Here is a 19,730-nt window from a genome sequence, read left to right on the forward strand (position 1 = left end):
GTTCACACAGCCTCCCTGGGTCTGAGTCTCTCCAGAAGGAGAGCAGCTGCCAGGCCTGTGCGGAGGGCAAGGCGAGGGCAGCCAGCTACACTTGCCCACGCTGCTTTTGGGTTTGAATTTATGGCTTTCTTCTAACGAGACTCCTGCCCTGGGCCTCAGACAACCTCTGCAAGGGCCTGGCAGCCACTACGCCCTTGTTGCACATGCATTAAAATAACAGCTCAAACACCTCTAACTCTCTGATGCTGAACAGGGATGTTACTGAGCACTGCAATTACAGGCAGGCCCCCCTCCATTGCCGCACAATACGTGCACAATATATGCACAATACGTGCATCACGCCGAACCCGGAAGTGACCTGGAAACGTCATAAAGATAGAATCATAGAATCATAGAATGATAGAGTTGGAAGAGACCACAAGGGCCATTGAGTCCAACCCCCTGCCAAGCAGGAAACACCATCAGAGCACTCCTGACATATGGTTGTCAAGCCTCTGCTTAAAGACCTCCAAAGTAGGAGACTCCACCACACTCCTTGGCAGCAAATTCCACTGTCGAACAGCTCTTACTGTCAGGAAGTTCTTCCTAATGTTTAGGTGGAATCTTCTTTCTTGTAGTTTGGATCCATTGCTCCGTGTCCGCTTCTCTGGAGCAGCAGAAAACAACCTTTCTCCCTCCTCTATGTGACATCCTTTTATATATTTGAACATGGCTATCATATCACCCCTTAACCTCCTCTTCTCCAGGCTAAACATGCCCAGCTCCCTTAGCCATTCCTCATAAGGCATCGTTTCCAGGCCTTTGACCATTTTGGTTGCCCTCCTCTGGACACTTTCCAGTTTGTCTGTGTCCTTCTTGAACTGTGGTGCCCAGAACTGGACACAGTACTCCAGGCGAGGTCTGACCAGAGCAGAATACAGTGGCACTATTACTTCCCTTGATCTAGATGCTAGACTCCTATTGATGCAGCCCAGAATTGCTGGGTGTTTCAGATTTCACTGAAACATCACTAGGAGGGAGGAACGGGGGCAGAACAGGCGGTTTGCAGGCTTTTTCAATGCGTTTCCATTATACACGATTTCACCAACACGTGTGGTGCCTCAGAATGTAACCAGGGGACTCTCTCTCTGTGGTTTGCCTTCAGCTGCTTTGCATACCTACATACACTGTTTGTAGCGAAATTAAATATGAATCAATAAATGCTTTTTACTAGTCAAGTAAATAGTCCCAATACACACTATTATTATAAGCTTATGAAGATATGAAAGGAACCAGTATTCGTTTTCATTTTCTGTTTCTATTTATCTCTTTTCATTTACTTTTTAAGAAACTATTTAGCTCCTTATTAAATCCCTTTTGCCTAACTGCACAAAAAACGATTTCACACTGCACACATATATTGACACTGAATAAAATGTGTCTAGCTGCACATTAGAATAAACCTTGTTCCTTCCTTGCATCTTTACATTTTTTCCCCCTGTTTGAGAAAGGTGAGAGCAGTAATAGACAAAGGAAAGTCTTTGCTGAGAGAGTGCTCTATGGTCCTTAAGTTGTCTTCATTCAAAGAGATCGCCAATTCCCTTTTTGCAACCAACGTTTTTGAAATGACAGCTCAAACACTACAGTCTCTAGAAAAATCCTTAATGCTCCACATACATTGTAAGTATTATGTTGGAAAGCAAAAGACTAGCTTCACAAGGAATAAAGATAAATGTTCTACAAAAAAACCCATCACAGTGAGGGAAAATGAACGATCCAACCAGCATATCCATGAGATGGATACCAATGGATCAAAACTCATTTCAGCTGCAGGTGGAATTGATTCTAATGGAACAAGAACATTCTAAAAAGCAGTGAGACTTCTTTTCCACATTATTATTTTTTATTATTGAACAGCAACTTTACACACTCAGGAACAGGAAAAGATATCCTTTTGGGTCTCATTATCTGAAAGATGATGATAGATAAGAAAGAAAATAATTGCAGAATTAGCATGAAACCTCTATTGAACTTTTCCTTTTATTTTTCTCACAGTTATTCACGTTAAGTTCTAACTTGTGAATCATGACGGAAGAATGAAGTATTATGATTTTTCAACACCATCTTCAACCCCTTGTCCCCGCTTACAACATGCACACACCACTTCTTCCACATCTTCCTGTCCCAAACTTTAACCTGCCCCCGTTCCAGCGCTCTTGATGCAGGCAAGATTGTTGTCCACATGCTTCCATTAGCGACCTGGGGTGAATCAGAAGTGTGGAGGAGGGAATTAGGTTAACGTGTCCGCTTCCCAGTGAGTCTGATGACGCCAAAATTGCTGTAATCTATTCCCCCGCATCAGCTGATGGCTGGTCAATGCGGGGAAAGGAAGAGCATCTTCACAGGACCAGGGCAGGCTGCATGGAGAGGGGTCAAAGGATTCATGCATGTGCTCCAGTACATCACACATTTCGAGCTTTGCCACCCCAATTTCTCGCATTAATGCTTTGACATCTTTAAAGTAACTAAAAAGGCAACTTTCCTATTAATAATTTCCTTTCCTTCTGCAGATGAACTCCATCTGGGGAGGAAGAAGTCCTGCCAGAATATAGCTTATGCAGAGCAGGAAGAGAGCTGCAAAAACTATATCACAAGGTGCTGTGGAATTTGAAATTATAATGAGTTTTGGATTAGTTTTTATTACTCTAATTAAGCTAGAGTCAGTCATAAGATGGGTCCATAAATAATGTAATAAAGGGGGTAACTTTAATAAATTAGTAAATGGGCTATATATTACATACGTGGAATAATTTAGGAGTTAGGTAGTGCACAATTTATTAGCCACCGTCCTGAAGGCATAAGCGCCTTTATGCTGATTGCTTTCTTTGCCCATACGTAAGCCCACTGTTAATGACCAAGGCAACCGTTCTCCCTCCCTGCCTGCCCCTTCTGCCCTGCTCAGGAGGAGTCAGGAGAGCTGTGCATCCAGGGAGGGAGCCTCTACTCTGTGCTTCCTTGGCCTCTCCTAGGATCGCTCTGTCTGCATATTTAGCAATGCAACCAATAAGCAGTTTACATTTCCAGAGCTTCACAGACAACACTCCTGAACTTATCAATTAAGCAACAGTTAACAACAGCTAATAGATAGGAAAACCTGGAAAACTAGGTGTGAGCCTATGTTTGATGTAATACTCTGCTGAAAGAGTGCCCCCCTTTCTTTTTTTACCAGCCTCTTATTCTGTAATTTCCTGCCAAGGCTTTGAACAATGTTGGCTTGAAGGCCTGTCACTCTTCCTCAGCCTATTTTTTTTCTGCTCAGATAGCTCTTCGTTTTTCCTTGTCTTTCCTACTGGTATGCCAGATCAAATGCTTTCAGATTTCAGCTTCAGTCTATTTGTTCTGTCATAAATGCTTTTGTGGGATGAAGGACCTTATCCTCTTTCCAAAAATGACCAGAGCTGACATGGTGTTTTCCCCTTCTTCTTAAAACCAGGCATAGCAGTAATATGCCATGCTAAAAGTTTGTGAGGTTACTGATCTTCCAAGCCAGCAATTTCTGGGAACTAGTTTAGATGCTTTTGCTTTTGAGATCTACAAAAATAATTCCCACACAGTAGTATAGGCTGTGTTTTTCTGTCCACGGAGACAGAGGAGCAGTACAGTGTGCTCTTGTATAATTCTCCTTTATCTTCTGTCTTCTTCTGTGTCCAGTTGACTGCTTGGACACTCTGCAACACGGTAGACTCATCCCTTGGAGTTGAGACTTTCCTACGCCTTTCTGGCAGCCCGTTCGTCCAGCAGATCCTGCCCATAGGCTGATCACAGGGCAGAGGACTTCTCAGATCAAATCCCATGACACAGACCCAACGGCAAGCTTGCAGATCTTGTGATCCAACCATAGACAAATCAAAGTCCACCAGCCTTGTATTGGGGGCTTGTCAATAGTGTCTCTGCTCCCGCTTTTGAGGTTCTCAAGGGACAGCAAAGAACAAAACAAGACTTTTTTTTCAAGCCCTTCCTGGTGGTGGGCTGCCCTACATGGTTTATGGGTTTATTGGGCTTGGTGGGGTCATAACATTATGCAGGTCTAATCTGAAGGCACTATTCCCAAGTGCCTATTGTAAGAGAGACCCTCCAGGGGAACACTTTCAAAACAATCCCTTTACAAAAGGGGAGGGGCGATGATAAATTCCAATTATCCCAATAGACAGTTTATCAAACTGTGGGGCTTCTTATAATCCTTTTATACAAGAACATTTCTACGTAGTGCCAGCTTGAGGCTTCCCTCTTTTATCTTCCTATTTAGCCCCTTCGATGTTCATTTCCCACTGAATTTAAACACCAAATATAAAGAAATCCACTACACATACTTTACAATTCAGGTATGTTTTGTCTCCAGACTGCCAGCTACCACCTATTTATTAAATCCTTCAATAGCTGTTCACCCAGAGGCAGAAGATGGCAAGAACATTTTGGATATCATATTTGAAATGAAGGCTGCAGAACAATGTTATTAACGACTAGTTTGATCCATTTAATTAATCTCTTCTTTTCCACACCATGGGTTTTTGAAATTGGTAGAAATGAAGAGTATGGCTACTGGGAACGATATATTAATATGAATGAACTATCTTAGCACAGTCAAGGTTGTCACAAGAAAGCTGGTGCTGGAAGCCAGAATAACTATGGGGGCAAGACCATCTGAGCACATCACACCAATCCTGGTATAACTGCACCGGCTATCAATCGGATTCTAGGCCCAATTAAAAGTGATGGTTTTGACCTATAAACCTTATGCAGCCCAGCAGCCCAATATCTCAGCTCAGTACATTTACATGTGGGGACTGCCCCCCCCCATAAATGAACTTGGACCTTGCATTCCTCATTTGAGGCACTTCTCCATGTGCCCTCTGTGAGGGAGGTGCAAAAAGCAGCAACAGGAGAATGGCCCTTCTTAGTAGTGGTTCCCCGTTTATGGAATGCTCTCCCCGATGCCATCACTATCTGCTTTTTTGGTGCCAGGCAAAAACATTATTATCCTTTGGACCTTAATTTTCTGCTTATCTTTTGGTGGTATGACCAACACAAAAAAACACGGACACATGGGAGGGATAATGTCCTAGAAGCTGCCAGCAAGTGACAATGGCCACACCCTGGGAACAGCTCCAACTGGCTGGTTAAACCTGGTGACCGCAGCCGATGGGTCTCAAACTCTTGGTGAGTTAGGTTACTTCTGCTGCATATGAAGACAGGCTCTGGCGGATTGGGTGGACGAAACCAGTAGTGGATCCAATGGTCAAGAAGGTGGCTTCTGTATGTGTTGTAGAGGGAAATGAGGGACAGGTGTGGGCTCATCAGCCTGGGAAGGTAGCCCATCTAGGAGAAGGAAAGCTCTGATCCTAAATCTCCGCTGCCCTGCAGGAGATCTTCGGGACAAGAAATGGCTGAGCAGGAAACCCTACAGAAATCTGGAGTCTAGTCCCAAAGATGGTTGGATGGTGCCTTGTATGGCTTCCTTCCGGCAACTCCTGCAGCCAAGCTGGTGCCAGATGTGCTGTTCTGTTTTCCTTTGGAGCACATCAGCAAGGCTGAGATTTGAGTCTTGTCATTTGAGCAGCCCAGACTTGTTCTGTTAATGCTGTGGTTTGACTTCACCCCAAGAGGTACACTCCATTGTCTTTTGAGACAGACAGATCCCAACACCACACACACACACACACACACACACACACACACACACGATGCTAAGTTGTTTTGTCCTTGTTTTTAATGTTAACTTTTGTAAGCTGCTTTGAGTTTCACTTTTCTGGGAAAAAGTGATTAAAATTATCTTCCTCTATGTGGTATTCATTGAGCATTCCATGCCATTGGCCTTTTTTTTCCATAAACAAGAATGAATGGCAGACACTGACATCACCACCGAATGTCTAGAATTCTTGTGTACGTAGCTATTATGCTTCATTAACTTCAGTTTACTGTGTGGTTGTATCTTTTAGTTAGAACAATATTCAGAGGTTTTAGCACTGTGATTTATGCCACCTGACTGAGTGCAGACTGGTCAAAAAACTGGTCTCCTTACAATATTGCACACTGCTCCACGATTCATTATTTGCTTCTATCAACAAAGGGACATGCCCCAAGGATGCATGCAGTTAAAATTAGATGCGCTCTCACTTTTTTCGGGTTCTGACTGCTGCAATTTGTAGTACACTTTATGCATACTGATGAAACAGAAATGCTGATTGTTTTATTCATTGGCGTCTTGTTCCCCTAGAAAGACTAAAGTGCTGCCTTAGAAGTCTTCGGGCCTGGTTAAGATCTGCTCAGCTTCTGAGGTGAAACTGCATCAGATACTTTCAGGCCATTGTCATTTAGTGAAGAGTCAGAACAGAGGGTGGACTTTCTCCAACTGCAGGGTGGTGGCTGTTCCTCTCCTGGCAAAATATTTCAAGCCACAACAATGGCAGCGCTTGCAGCAACACTTCCAACACCAACTAAAGATGCTTGCAATGGGAGGAGATGGGTATTCCCTTATTCATTTAAAGCACCCAACTGCTGCTTTTCCACACAGGGTCACAAAAACAACAAAACTGTTTTAAAAAGGAAACTAGCAACTATAAACAAAACCTTCCATAACTGCCTCCACCCTAGTCAGCCACAGTTTACAAAGAAAAGCAGCAAGAAAACAATTCATTCCAAAGTTTATATGCTAAATGCAAATAAAAAATATATTTTCAAACCACCTAGAAGAGTAAAAAAGGGAAAAGGGGGAAAAATTGTCTGCTAGGAATAAGAGTGGGAGAGGGGAGAGAAAGTGGTTCAGTTTGCATTTTAAAGAGAACCTACCTAATTTGCATTTCCTAAAATTTAGCTACCCATCAAACCTCATGCTTCTCTGAATTTGGTAATGTAGTCCTCCAACAAAATAACGTCTACAAAAATGCATACTGTATATTAGGACAAATTCTGTATAAAAATGCAGTAAAGGTAAAGGGACCCCTGACCATTAGGTCCAGTCGTGGCCGACTCTGGGGTTGCATGTTCATCTCACTTTATTGGCCAAGGGAGCTGGCGTACAGCTTCCGGGTCATGTGGCCAGCATGACTGAGCCGCTTCTGGTGGACCAGAGCAGCGCACGGAAACGCCGTTTACCTTCCCGCTAGAGCGGTACCTATTTATCTACTTCCACTTCGTGCTTTCGAACTGCTAGGTGGGCAGGAGCAGGGACCAAGCAACGGGAGCTCACCCCGTCTCGGGGATTCAAACCGCTGACTTTCTGATCGGCAAGCCCTAGGCTCTGTGGTTTAGACCACAGCGCCACTCGCGTCCCTTAAAAATGCATTATAAACAGGTAAAAATGTGTCCCTTAAAAATGCATTATAAACAGGTAAAAATGTGTATGTTTAGGCAAAACTGCATACAAAATCATTTACATCAGAAGAAGCACTAATATGCTGCCAAATTTTTGTGAGAACTTAAAAAAAGGCAAATTAAGGCAGAGACTGGAAGCATGAGAAACTGAGAGAAACCAAAATTGATAGATTAATCCTTCTCTGATGTCCAGCAGCCATTGGTGTCCCTCCTTCCAGAGGTAAACAATTCCACAGCCTTGTTGGTAAAACAGAGATGGTTTAGGGTAGAAGACAGACTCCACCTTTGCATTTTAAAGCCATGCAAAAGGCCCAGTTTCAAACAGCCACTCAGCCATGGAGATCAAGAGCTGTTGAGTAGCTGACCCCATGTTCCATCTAACCTACCTGATTTTGTCTGGAATAAATGAGCTATGAAATATAAAACCCTTTTAAACTGACAAATGCTACAGAATTTATAAAACAAACGTGCTTAGCATGATGCGCCTGCCTATATACAGTGGTGGCTGCCAATAATCTGTTTGTGTCTTCAAAGAATGAAGCGACAATTGGCCTCAAGTGCAAATCCCAAAAGTTCATTTTGGAATCTTTTATTTTATTTAGTTTTTAAGGCCATGATACAAGGTTTGGATCCCTGTGTGTACATGGGAATGTACTGTGTGTAGAACTTTACATACGCCTGACCTCAAAGGAACAGATCACACGGTCAAAAGCCAGGTCATGTTTCTATGCACTTCCAATTTTGAACAGCCAATTTTGAAGCTCCTGAAATCATGAGAATTGCCATGAAGTGCAGTCACATGCTCCTGGCACATGTAATATATTTCTCCATTTAATCTTGTACTCAGGAATGGGCTTTCACAGAAAAACAAGCCGAATCTGAAAATGGGTCTAAGATACATTACAAAGAGGTCTATTTTATTCAGGGCCCAAGGCTGGGCAGATTGAGTCCTCATGGTTTAATGTCCTTGCATCTGGGAATGTGGTATGGTTACAATATACTACGTGCTATGAAAGAGCCTCCAACAAGTTCTAACCTAACAGAACCATCTATAGCACAACTGTGAAATTCATGCCCACATTTCTGCTAGGGTTGTGAATAGCTGTGTTTGCACATAATGCAAAGATAAACCATGGCTTAGTGGGACTTGCTTGCTCCCAGGGAGGAGATCTCATCCACTTTGAATCTCGCTAGTGCATAAGGCGCAATTGCCTCATTTTGAGCGGGGCATCCCAGATTTACAGAAGACACCCCAACTTCTGATGCCAATACCAGATGTCCCGTTCTAGCTCTCTCCGCCTCCCTGGCCTCCACCACTGCCGCTGCCACCTCTGCCATAATTCCAGAAGGCGGTACCACAATAGCCTGGGAACCAGAAGACGCGTGTTTTTGGTGCCACGCTCTCCTATTCCTCTGGTGTTGCATCCTGACGTATGTGTGTGTATGGGGGGCAGTGGGTGACAGTGCTGGATAAGGGCGTCCGGTGGTGAGATGGGGGGTGGGGCGGCAGCAGTGGTGGTGTGTAAAGGTGGCCGGGGCAGGATGGTGTGGAGGCAGCAGCAGCGGGGAAGTCATGTCCCAATTTGCCCTCCCAGAATGTTGAATGGGTACGCTAGTTCTTTTAGCTCTGTGTGTCTATTAGCAGTCCACATTGCATGGATGGAACTATATTTGAGAAAAAGAACAAGCACAATTTGACATTTAAAAAATAAAAATGCAACAAACAAACAAGCAAACAAACATGTAAATTCCTCAGACCCTCCACCAGAGACCTCAGTGCAGCCATATTTGGAAGGAAAATTCTGTTGGAATTATAGAACCTGAGTCTCATCAGAGAAGACGGCAGGGTATAAATATACAACCACCACCACCACCACAACAACAACAACTTAGGGGAGCAGAACTTATTCAAGAATGTGACCATGTGAAACAGAATCTAATTAAGGCTTTTTCTGACATTCTAAAAGCTATGAGAATAATTTCTGACTGTTTTTTACCAGGTATTCTCAAATGCATTGTTCACTGAGGAGGTAATAGCCCTTTTAGAAACCGAAGAAGACTTTAGTGTAAACAACCCATTAACTGATTTCTCTGACTTGTGGCCTACACTTCCAGTCCAGCATCTGGTGAAGTAGGGTAATTGCTCATGGAAGCTCATGCTCTATTGATAAAAACGGTGCTGTGGGAGGAATTTTAAAACACTCCAACGCAGAGGAAAGAGTAATTATATCTGTGATTGCAATGCCAGTCCCAAGAAATTAAATGGTTCAAAGTGGTCCAGATGACTGAGCCAGCTTCTTTGATTGAGCTAATTGTGGTAAAGAAGGAAGCTTGGGGGTTATGTGGGCACCTTCTTCAGATGAGAAAAGCAGGATACACACCCTCTAAATGTTCAGATAGGTCTCAGCCACAACAAGGCCCTCAGATTAGTTAGAGCTCCACTCTGTAAAGGTACTTAGCATAATGGTTAATCCAGCCTGTATGCTTGGTGAAGGGCGTGAGGAGAGGTAGACCTCCTTCTCTTGGCACACACGCAAAAAAACAGATGTTAAGGGAACCATGATCACAGAGGAAGTTACGTTGCAATGATTTGGCCTTTCAAAACTTGTGAAGAGGTTATATTATTTTGACATACATTTGTCATGGTAACTAATAATTTACTGGAGACTAGAAAATAAACATACACTTATGGCACCAAACGGAGCTTATTTCCATTCATTCTGAACCATTTGCTGTGCTGTTTTAAACAGGTAAAACAAATCAGACTGCAATCAGAAATCTTTTTACTCTTGATCTTGAATGGTTTCTGGATTGCAGCCATGCAAGTGGACTTTGTTATCAAGAGTGGTGTATTATTATTTTAAGTGTAAGAGTTGATAATAGTTTCTAATGAGTTTGGAAAAAAAAGTTTGTCAGCACAATTCAGCAGATATAGTTGTCTGACTAAATTAATGGGACTTGCACATTTACAGTACTTTTCCATGTATAAGACTATGGTTTTTTACTCTAAAATGTTCAAAATTTGGGCTCGTCTTATACACGGATAGTATCTCCCCCCATTTTCTTAAATTGGAGTCCCCCAAAATAGGGGGCATCTTATACATGGGGGCATCTTATAGACAGAAAAATACGGTAATTTTGCACTTTAGTTTTCACCGTTTAAAAAAAGTTAATAATGAAGTCAAGAATTCACAGAGTTTGAAATGATCTTTTTGCACAATGAAGGTAAAGCTATTGTAGACAAGCCAGTAAATATGAATTGTGCTTATTTTCCATTGAAATAGATGGGGCTTAAGTTTTTAATTGTGCACAACTAATTCTGTTGTATTGGCCTCAGTACCTTCATGTTATGAAGTGATTATTTCGGATGTTGCCCAAGTTTTGTACACAGATACTGACTATGTAGCTGGAACTTAAAAATGTTGTGAATAAACTGCCAACCCTTAAACTAAATAAATTGCAATGCTGTGCCATTTTTTAAAAGTACATTTCCACAGCTTGAACTCCAAAACCACCGTTTCTTTGTGGGATGCTCTGATGAGCATGGAAATGAGTGGTGGAATAGAGAATATTTTGGCTCCATGCTTTTTGTATGCGTGAATTCAAAGCTAGGCACATCCGAAAGCCATCAGTGTTAGCTATTCAAGAACAGGAAAAATTCATTCTGAAAAACCTGGGTAGACTGAAAAATTCACCCAAGGAGAAAGTGCTTTATTTTGACCTCTTAATTAAAGGATGAAAGTGAGCTTGCACACACCCCAGTATATTGTTCTGTCAACACCCTGTCAAACTACATTTCAAATGAACTGCATAAGCGAAATACTGTAGAATACAGTGCTTAGAAGGATAATGGACTGCTATATTTTGTATGTTGTCCTGTCTTTCATAAAGGATTCATGCCTTTTGTTTTATGATGGGGAAACTTGATCAGCACAAGCCACTTGTAGGCTCCTCATTATTTTCTATGGGAAATTAAAGACTGCACTCCTATACTCAGTCCTGCTGAATTGAATGGGATTTACTCCCAAATACGCATGAATGGGAGTGCAGCCTTAACTCTGTCAGCTAGAGTTCATCAGGTTTTATTAAGGTTTCTCATCTTTTCACTGTAAAGGTGAGAGATGAGCAATGAAAAGTGACCTACTGGTAAAAGATTTTTTAAAAAAGGTATTTCTTAGTTTATACAAAAGCATCTTGCATTCTTTTTATGAAAGCAGTGAAGGTTCCATCATGATTCTAAACATGAGATGCATCATGGGAGTTGTATTACATATAAGAAGTACTACACTGGACATCAGCAAAGCGTGACAAAATGATACAAACATTTGAGGCATGGGGAAGTAGAGAGAAATTTGAGCAAAAAAGAGCCAATTGGGACAATCTATGTTAGGTTGCAATCCTCTCTACGTGCGCATGAGTGACTTATCACTGAGTAAACATGCATAGGATTGGACCACAAGACTCCTAAGAGACTTAGAAGGGGGTGAAATTTACATAGTCCTAAATTGTATCCCCACACAAACACTGCTTGCGGAAGGCAGTTTATGTTCATTTGAAAATTAACTGTGCTTTGGGATGTAATACAGAATCATGCTTTACTTTAGTAAACTAAGAGCCTTAGGGAGCCTCATTTTCCATGAACTGTGGGAACTCTGGCTAGTTTGAACTAACCAGAGGTCCTCCAAGTCTGGATGTAATGAGAAACATTATATATGTGTTATATATGTTATATGTGAACGAAAGGCTCTCTGCTGCTTATGCATCTAACACTAAAGCATGTTTTAGCACAAGCGTCCCCACTGTGGCATGCGCAGATGCAATGCCACTCCTGAAAGCCTTCCCAATGCCTGTGAAGCCTCTGTGCTCCCATTTTGCTAGGAGTTACCACCACCCTCTCATAGGGATTGAGAAATGAACCATCTCAGCCTTGGAAATTACAGTTGAGAGAAGAAGGGGAAACAGTGTCTCTCTTTCCCACTTCCTTCTTCCGCTATCTAGTTTTCTAAGTTGCGATCTGCACGCAAGCAGAAAACAAGGTGATGGGGAGACAGAGAAAAAAGATATTTGGAGGCGGGGACCAAATGGGAGAGGTGGAGGAAGAGAAGTGGGGTAACCCAAAAGGTAAGGGTCAAAGTATGTGCAATTGCTATTTTCCTCCTCCTCCTCTGTTTTTTTTTTTGGGGGGGGGAATCAATATTTGTTTTTGGTTTGGGTTGGGGAGAAATCTGTGCTTGGTGGACACCTACTTTCTGGGATTTGTGTTTTCTCCCTCTACCATGTGTCTCTCCCAATCTCAAAGAAACCCATGCACAGAATGTGCAAGTGAGGGGTAGGCCCAACAATTTGTTTCTGTGCATGCCTCCTGCGGCAGCCATTTTGTGACTGGCAAAAGCCATTGTGACAGCAATTTTATGGTGGCGCCCAGAGCCCTTTTTGAAAATTCCAAATGTCTCAATGAAGCTATATGTATATGCTAACTATACATAGGATTGCCACCTTAGGATGTTGTTGAGATTCCCTTGTATTCTTTATCAACTTTATGAGTATATATAAAATCCTGAAATACAGGGATGCTGGGGAAATAACAGGGTTAAAGAAAGCTCTATCTATCGAATCAAAATATATGTCCAGGGCTTTGTGTTAAAAATATGCACTTTGATCTTGCTTTTGAAAATATTTTCAATTTCAAGGAGATTGTAGAATTAACAGAGGCACCAAACAAGTTAAGTTGTAAGAGAAAACTTGTCAAAGACTCAGTTAAAACAATTCTGTAAAATGAAAGCATATTAGAGAACAATAAATATGCATGCAGAGTTTACACACCGTGTCTTTAGGGTGGCCCAATAAGTAGAAATAAGGGGAGCCATGCTTGTCACTTTTCATGCACATGGAGAGGCTGGAAGATACCATTCCTAAAGGAAGGGGAGGAACAGCCTAGGACCAATCATTAGAATTAACAGAACCAGTGACATCAAGACATATTATTATTATTATTATTATTATTTATTATTATTATTATCATTGCAAAGAATTCTTAGCTTATTAGAACAGCTGAGCAGGTTTCTTACAAGTAACAGCCAATTTATTTTTTCTAATAAAAGTCAGACAAAGAGGCATGCAGGCGGTTAATATTAGTGAAAGAATGAAGTATTCTACAGACATATTTGAGAAGCAGATCCTAAAGAAATATGAGATAAATCTTGAGGCGATTTATAAGACCATCCTAAATCAGAACAAATTTAAAGTGTGAAGGAAACCCCAAACTGACTTGAGATTAGGTGGTACTGATGGACCTGTTTCTGAGCTGCATTAATGATTGCGTACGATTCCCCCAGTGTGCACACAAAGGGGAAGGATACATAGAATGCCACTTATTGCGCATAATGCAGTGCTAACACATCTCCTGCTTAACCTGTCAGCTCTCTTCTCCTCTGCAGAGACCGAAGGATCAAGACATGCCATTTCTGGCCAGAATTTTTTTGGCAGCTGTCGTTCTGGAGAGGAGAGAAAGGGCTGTACAAGCTAGCAGAGAATGTGCCGCTACAGCCTCCTCTTCGGGGCCATGACTGGTGTTATATACTGAAGTTCTCACCCTGGGCCAGCAGGGTATACTGTAGATAGTTATGCAAATGAAGGGTCGAAAGTGACGTTCAGTGATTGGATGTTTTCACCCTGGGCCAGCAGGGGGATACTGTAGATACCGTATTTTTCGCTCTATAAGACACACCAGACCACAAGGCGCACCTAGTTTTTGGAAGAGGAAAACAAGGGGAAAAAATATTCTGAATCTCAGAAGCCAGAACAGCAAGAGGGATCGCTGTGCAGTGAAAGCAGCAATCCCTCTTGCTGTTCTGGCTTCTGGGATAGCTGCGCAGCCTGCATTCACTCCATAAGACGCACACACATTTCCCCTTACTTTTTAGGAGGGAAAAAGTGAGTCTTATAGAGCAAAAAATACGGTAGTTATGCAAATGAAGGATCAAAAGTGACGTTCAGTGATTGGATAGTTTTAGAAAGTTGCTACAGTAACGTTGTACTGGAGATCTATATAAGCAGGCTGGCTGAGCCCTTCAGTTCTGTTCTGGCCTCTGAATAAACAAGAGCTGTTTGAAGAATCGCTGTGTCGTCTGATATGTTCACCCACAACTTAACAACTGGCAGGCTGCACCTGCACCTGTGTACCAAGGAGGAGAAGGGCAGTTCCTACGAAAAACCCCTATAGCATCAAGGCTTACTTGTATGGGCTATTTTTTTAATTGAAAATCAGGCCTGCAGTTTGGGGCTAATTCATAAATCCACCTAGGTCGGGGTGGTGGTCAGAAGCAATTTTGCTCAGCAGAGATTTGCATGCCAACTGCTCTCATCCCCAGGTGTGTTAGGTATTTGGATTGTTACAATATGCTTGATGTGGAGCTACTTTTAAAGACTGGTTCAGAAAGCTGTAGCCAGTCTGTTGACCGAGACCAATTACAGGAAGTCTCTTTGGAACTTCCTCTTTGAGAACATCCAGTCCCCTTGTTGATGGCTGGACAGGTAAAAACCTTCATTATTTAAGCAGCCATTTGGCCTTGTGAGTGGATTTGTTGTTCTCTGCTGCTGTGTTTTAATCTGTATTTTTAATTTAACAACATTTTAAAACTGGCAACCTTTTTTAAATTGGTTTTTATGTGGCTTCACTGTTTTACTGCTTATTATGTCATGTGGGCTGGATATTTTCTGCTGTTGTTTGCTGCCTTGGGCATTCTTTCATAAAAGGTTGAGTGTAAATGCAATATCTAATACAGGCAGACCTCATTTTTATTGCCTTTGCTTTACTTCACAGATATTGCTCCTTATGAGGACATGGGTGCAGCTGGCCATGGGAAGGGGTCATGGCTTGGCCTGGAGCCGGGTTTTTCCCCTTCCGCCCCTGCAGCCAGGGGGGGGGGGCTGCCTTAATAGACCACAGTAGCTCCAAACATAACTTTTATATGCACTGAGACACAAAACAAAAAAGTGACTCACTTTAATGTGATATTTGCTTTATTGTGGTGGTCTAGAGCCGACCACCTGTATGCCAGTGTATCGTCTATACTCGGCTTTGTCATTAACCCCCGCCACTAAACTGGGGACAAGTAAAAGGTGACAACTCCCCCTCCCAAAACGATTCAGTAATGAAAACACCACCATGAGCAACAGCACCAACAACAATTCAAAATAAATATACAGACCCAAAAATAAATAAATAGTGCAACATTAATATGAGAGTGTGTGAGTTGGATGAGGCTTTTGGTGGAATTTTTTTAAATCAATATATGACTCCTGTACTTTGAGGAAGTCTGAGTAAGGGTCTGCTATGGATGTGCTTTGGGAGGCAGGCTGGGGGGGGGCTGTTTCTGGAAGGCAATGTGGGTTCGGACAGGCCTGCAGGACTTCTGATTCACCAAGCAGAATGGAGCCTCTGACAAGCTTCACCAACCTCTGAGTTGCATTGCCTGCCCAGAGGCTGCAAAAACACCGAAACTGAAGCACCTGGCAGCCACAGTGAGCGAGGAGCCTTTCGCTTGGCGATTCACTAGTAGCTGTGCAGGCTGGATTAAAGTCAGGGGACATGGAAGTGGACAGGAGGAAGGATGGGGTTTTAAACTGCTAGCCAGCGCTGATGGGAGCTACAGTCCAAACATCTAGAGGGCACCAGTTTGAAGAAGGCTGCCTAGGCATTAGCAAGAAAAATGGGGGGGGGGGGAGAGAGAGTTTATCTGTATCGTTACTGCAGCTGTTTCTGAATGTAGAAAAGCTGAAAAATCAGGTTATTTTGCAATGGCCTCCAGCAGCCATGTTGGGCTAGTAGCCATGGCACTTTTATAAACATATGAGTCCCAGCACCTCTTTTTTCTACCAAATTCCCCTATGTGTGTGTTTGTGTGTGTTGTGACTATTTAATCAGTTAGATGTCTTGAGTTTCCCTGGAAAGTGGGATATATTTTTAAGAATAAATGTGACAATGTTTTTAATTGCTCCCTGCCTGCTTTGATTTAAATATGCTACAAAATTTACATGCCCTTTTTGGTGGACACTGAACAGCAGCACTTTATTTTTCGAGTAGAAAGCTAAAAATACATTAGTTGTTGGCCCTGGATACTATTTCTAATTCCTGATCAAGCCTAAGAGCCTTTAATTAGGGCATTTTGCACTGCAGTGCATCTCAGAAACCTCCACATTAGCTGGAAAATTGAACTACCTTCTGAAAAACAAGATAAGGACTCAGCCACAGAAGTCAGCTACCAAAATGAAATGAAATTTTGGGAGGCTGAAATTGAATCTGGGAAGATGCTACGTTGAATTCTAAGTGCGTTTATGCAAACTGGGAGGCAGGCAGCCATTTCAAAGTTAAACAAATGAAGGAAGGTAGCTAATAATCAGCCCGATTCAACTTGTACTGAATGGATAGTTTTTCTGTGGGCTGCTATCTTCTGTTTTGTTTTAGAGCTAAGGGCCAGCTCACACGCTGACGTAGAGGGCATTTCTTTATTTAACATTTTAAAGCTGCTTTTCTGGGAAGACCTATCTGAAACCAGATTACAATATTAAACTTCCTCACAATGAGTAAGCAAAAATAAACTATTAATAAACAATCCTGTAAAATCAAAACAGTATCACTTTTTAGGCAGTAAAGCAGGGGTGTCAAACTCAAATTCATCGGGGGCCGCATCAGCAGTTTGGTACGGCTTTCTTGTGTCCAAAAAAAAAAAAAGCGAGAATAAAAGGTGAAGGCCGGCGGCGGCTACACGGGCCACATGACGAGGTCTGGCGGGCCAGATTCGGCCCGCGGGCCTTGTGTTTGACACCCGTGCAGTAAAGCAATCTCATGTGTGGAGTTATACTGGAATCTTGTGTGAACTTGCCACTAGGTATGTGGCAATGCCTACCAACTGTGATGTGGGCAGCATCTGCAGACATCTATATAGATGCACACTCAATTGACTGAATGAATTACATGAATTGGGTATACACACATATATAGCAAGCCTGCCGCTTCATGTATTTTAAAGATGTCTTGCCATTCCCCTAGTTATTTGCTTTGAAGCCATTTGTTATAATGTTGATTCCCCGCCCCCAACTCAGAGAATAGTGTTCATTCTCCCTTGTGAAGATTTCGGTTCCTCTAGCTATTATTATCCTCAATAAACAGGTTTTGAGATATGAGGTAGATATGCAACATCCATTTTCCTTAAGCTATTAGCTGGTGCATCCTTCTGTGAAGGCAACTCCACTGCCAGAGCATTAATCAAAGCTTTTTCTCCCGTAGAGATATCCTGATCAAATCCATGAATGACTGGGCATGATCAGGCTACATTTGGGATTTTCTGTTCCCAACTCCTCTGGATTAGTAACAGAATCTTTTATTTCTTTCTACCCAAATACTGCATTCCCAGAGACAACATGGAGATTACATTCTTTGTACTATGTTTATATAATTAGTCCCTCTCAGTCTATAATCTCCAGTGAATTTTACAGCAAAATCTTAAGGAAATACACATGCAATTCTACTTCCTTTACGGAAAGTGCTGCCAGGCTCTAGTTAACTGGGCGGTAGTGAAAATGAAGTTGTTTAGAAGCACAACTAAATATCTTCCCAACTGGGGATTCATTTGGATCTAAGCTGCTTCCCAGAATGCCCTCAACACTTCCCAGAATGCCCTTTTGGGCTCTTCCCATGTCAGAGCTTTGACTCGACCAAGGCTTTGGAGGAGCTGGCAGAATTGGGGAGGAAGGCTCCGCCATTGGAACTGTATCTTTAAAGCTGGAGGGGATCTATTCCACGGCCCACAGGGCAATATCCCAGGGACACAGTCCTTACAGTCCAACCCTCCAGCTACCCTGACTCCACCTTTCAAACCTGGGACTTAGAATGCTTTGCAAAGCCTCCCATGAGCTGTGAAGCTCTTGACCGCTGCCTAGTTCCTCTGGCTAGCGCAGCTCTTTTGCATTTTTGCATGGATACAAAACAGACAAGGCTGGGCAATCTTAACGATATATTATGCATGTTTATACTTTTTGCTAAGTTGTGTTGTGTTCCTGTTTTCTAGTCTATTAGGTTCCCCAAACAGCTTGCAATTCCCCCCCCAATTGTAAACAAACAGTTAAAAGCGCATTAAAACCACTACTCTGAAAGCAATTTTAACCTTCCCCCACTGCACACAAATGAAACTGATCAAAAAGCAGCAAAATTGGCAACTAATTCAAAATAGACATCAATAGAAAAAGAAAATGCATACTCTGGAAACCTCTTTTGATGATAGTATTCACAAATGTTTGTTGTTTTGATTACCAATTGAATTATGTAATTCTCCCCAACAAGTTTATGCAGCCTGTATATGAGAGAGCTACCTGAAAATCATTGATGAAACTCTTCTTAGGAGTTTATAGCATCTCTTCCCCTGTCAAGCATTGCATCTAATGGGTCTTTTGGGCCTTGTGTAGCTGGGAATAATGCAATTCTACCTCTGCTGCTGGTAGGTATCTACAAAAGGCATACAGCGATTTAACTACGCATTATGGCATGTACTTCCAGAGGGATGCGGACTGATTTGACATATTTGCAATTGACACATAGCACTGAACAGATGCAATTTCCAAGACAAAAGAACCACAGATTGATACTAATAAAAATGAAAACCCACCATATTCTGGGACTTGCCCGGTTCCACGTTTCAGTAGCAACCGCACTCTCCTGCCGCCAGATTTGATTAGTTCTATTGCTCTGGCATGTGTCATGTCCCTTGTGCTTTCCCCATTAATTTCAATTATTTGATCCCCCACCTGCCAGACACAAAAAAAAAAGGGTGCCAGGTTAGACGAAAGGAAATGAAGCATTTAATTTTGAAAACATAAACACACAGTGTCATTCACATATCATTCGTTTAATGCATTTGGATGTACTAGATACCTTAACATATTTTTTCCTCCTGCCTTGAATTAAAGATGAAGGTAACATTAACCTCAGTCATATCCTAGGGTCTCTCTCCTCCCTGACCCATAAGCCACATTTAGTTCAGACCGTAACTTGTACAGATGCTCGGGACCTAAGAAACAGAACTGTAGTAATGGGTAATGATAGAGTTTAACCATTTTGCTGCATATCCTGAGCAGCTGGGGAATTCTGAAGGTCCTCAGTCCTGGGAACAGGATGGGCCTGTTCAGAGCTGCTCTTTGGCCCCAAAGTGGGGCCAAAGTGGTCTGAAACTGAAGGCTCTCCATGTAATTTTAGGCTTTCACATTTCCCAGGAGAAGATATGGAATAAAAGTAAAATAAGCAACAACAACGGCACAACGTAGCAAAGTCAGCCCATTATTTAAATCCCATTTGTTTTTGTGATGGAATTAAACATGTGCTTAAC

General features: G+C 42.3%; 1 protein-coding gene across 18 annotated transcripts in view; it reads right to left on the reverse strand.

Moving 5' to 3' along the window:
* The window catches only part of MAGI2 (membrane associated guanylate kinase, WW and PDZ domain containing 2), a 618,868-nt gene that overhangs the window by 9,520 nt on the left and 589,618 nt on the right, over positions 1–19,730 (reverse strand). For 15 of the 18 annotated variants that reach the window (XM_081210614.1, XM_081210613.1, XM_081210622.1 and 12 more), the window contains one exon: positions 19,014–19,152. In XM_081210614.1, coding sequence (XP_081066740.1) covers positions 19,014–19,152 — 139 coding nt within the window. Of the gene's footprint in view, positions 1–1,904; positions 2,239–13,173; positions 13,285–19,013; positions 19,153–19,730 lie in introns of those variants that run through there. The other 3 variants (XM_081210617.1, XM_081210618.1, XM_081210619.1) reach the window with 3 other exon arrangements.

This window comes from Podarcis bocagei (genome assembly GCF_964188305.1).
Source record: "Podarcis bocagei genome assembly, chromosome: 10".
Lineage (NCBI taxonomy): Eukaryota > Metazoa > Chordata > Lepidosauria > Squamata > Lacertidae > Podarcis > Podarcis bocagei.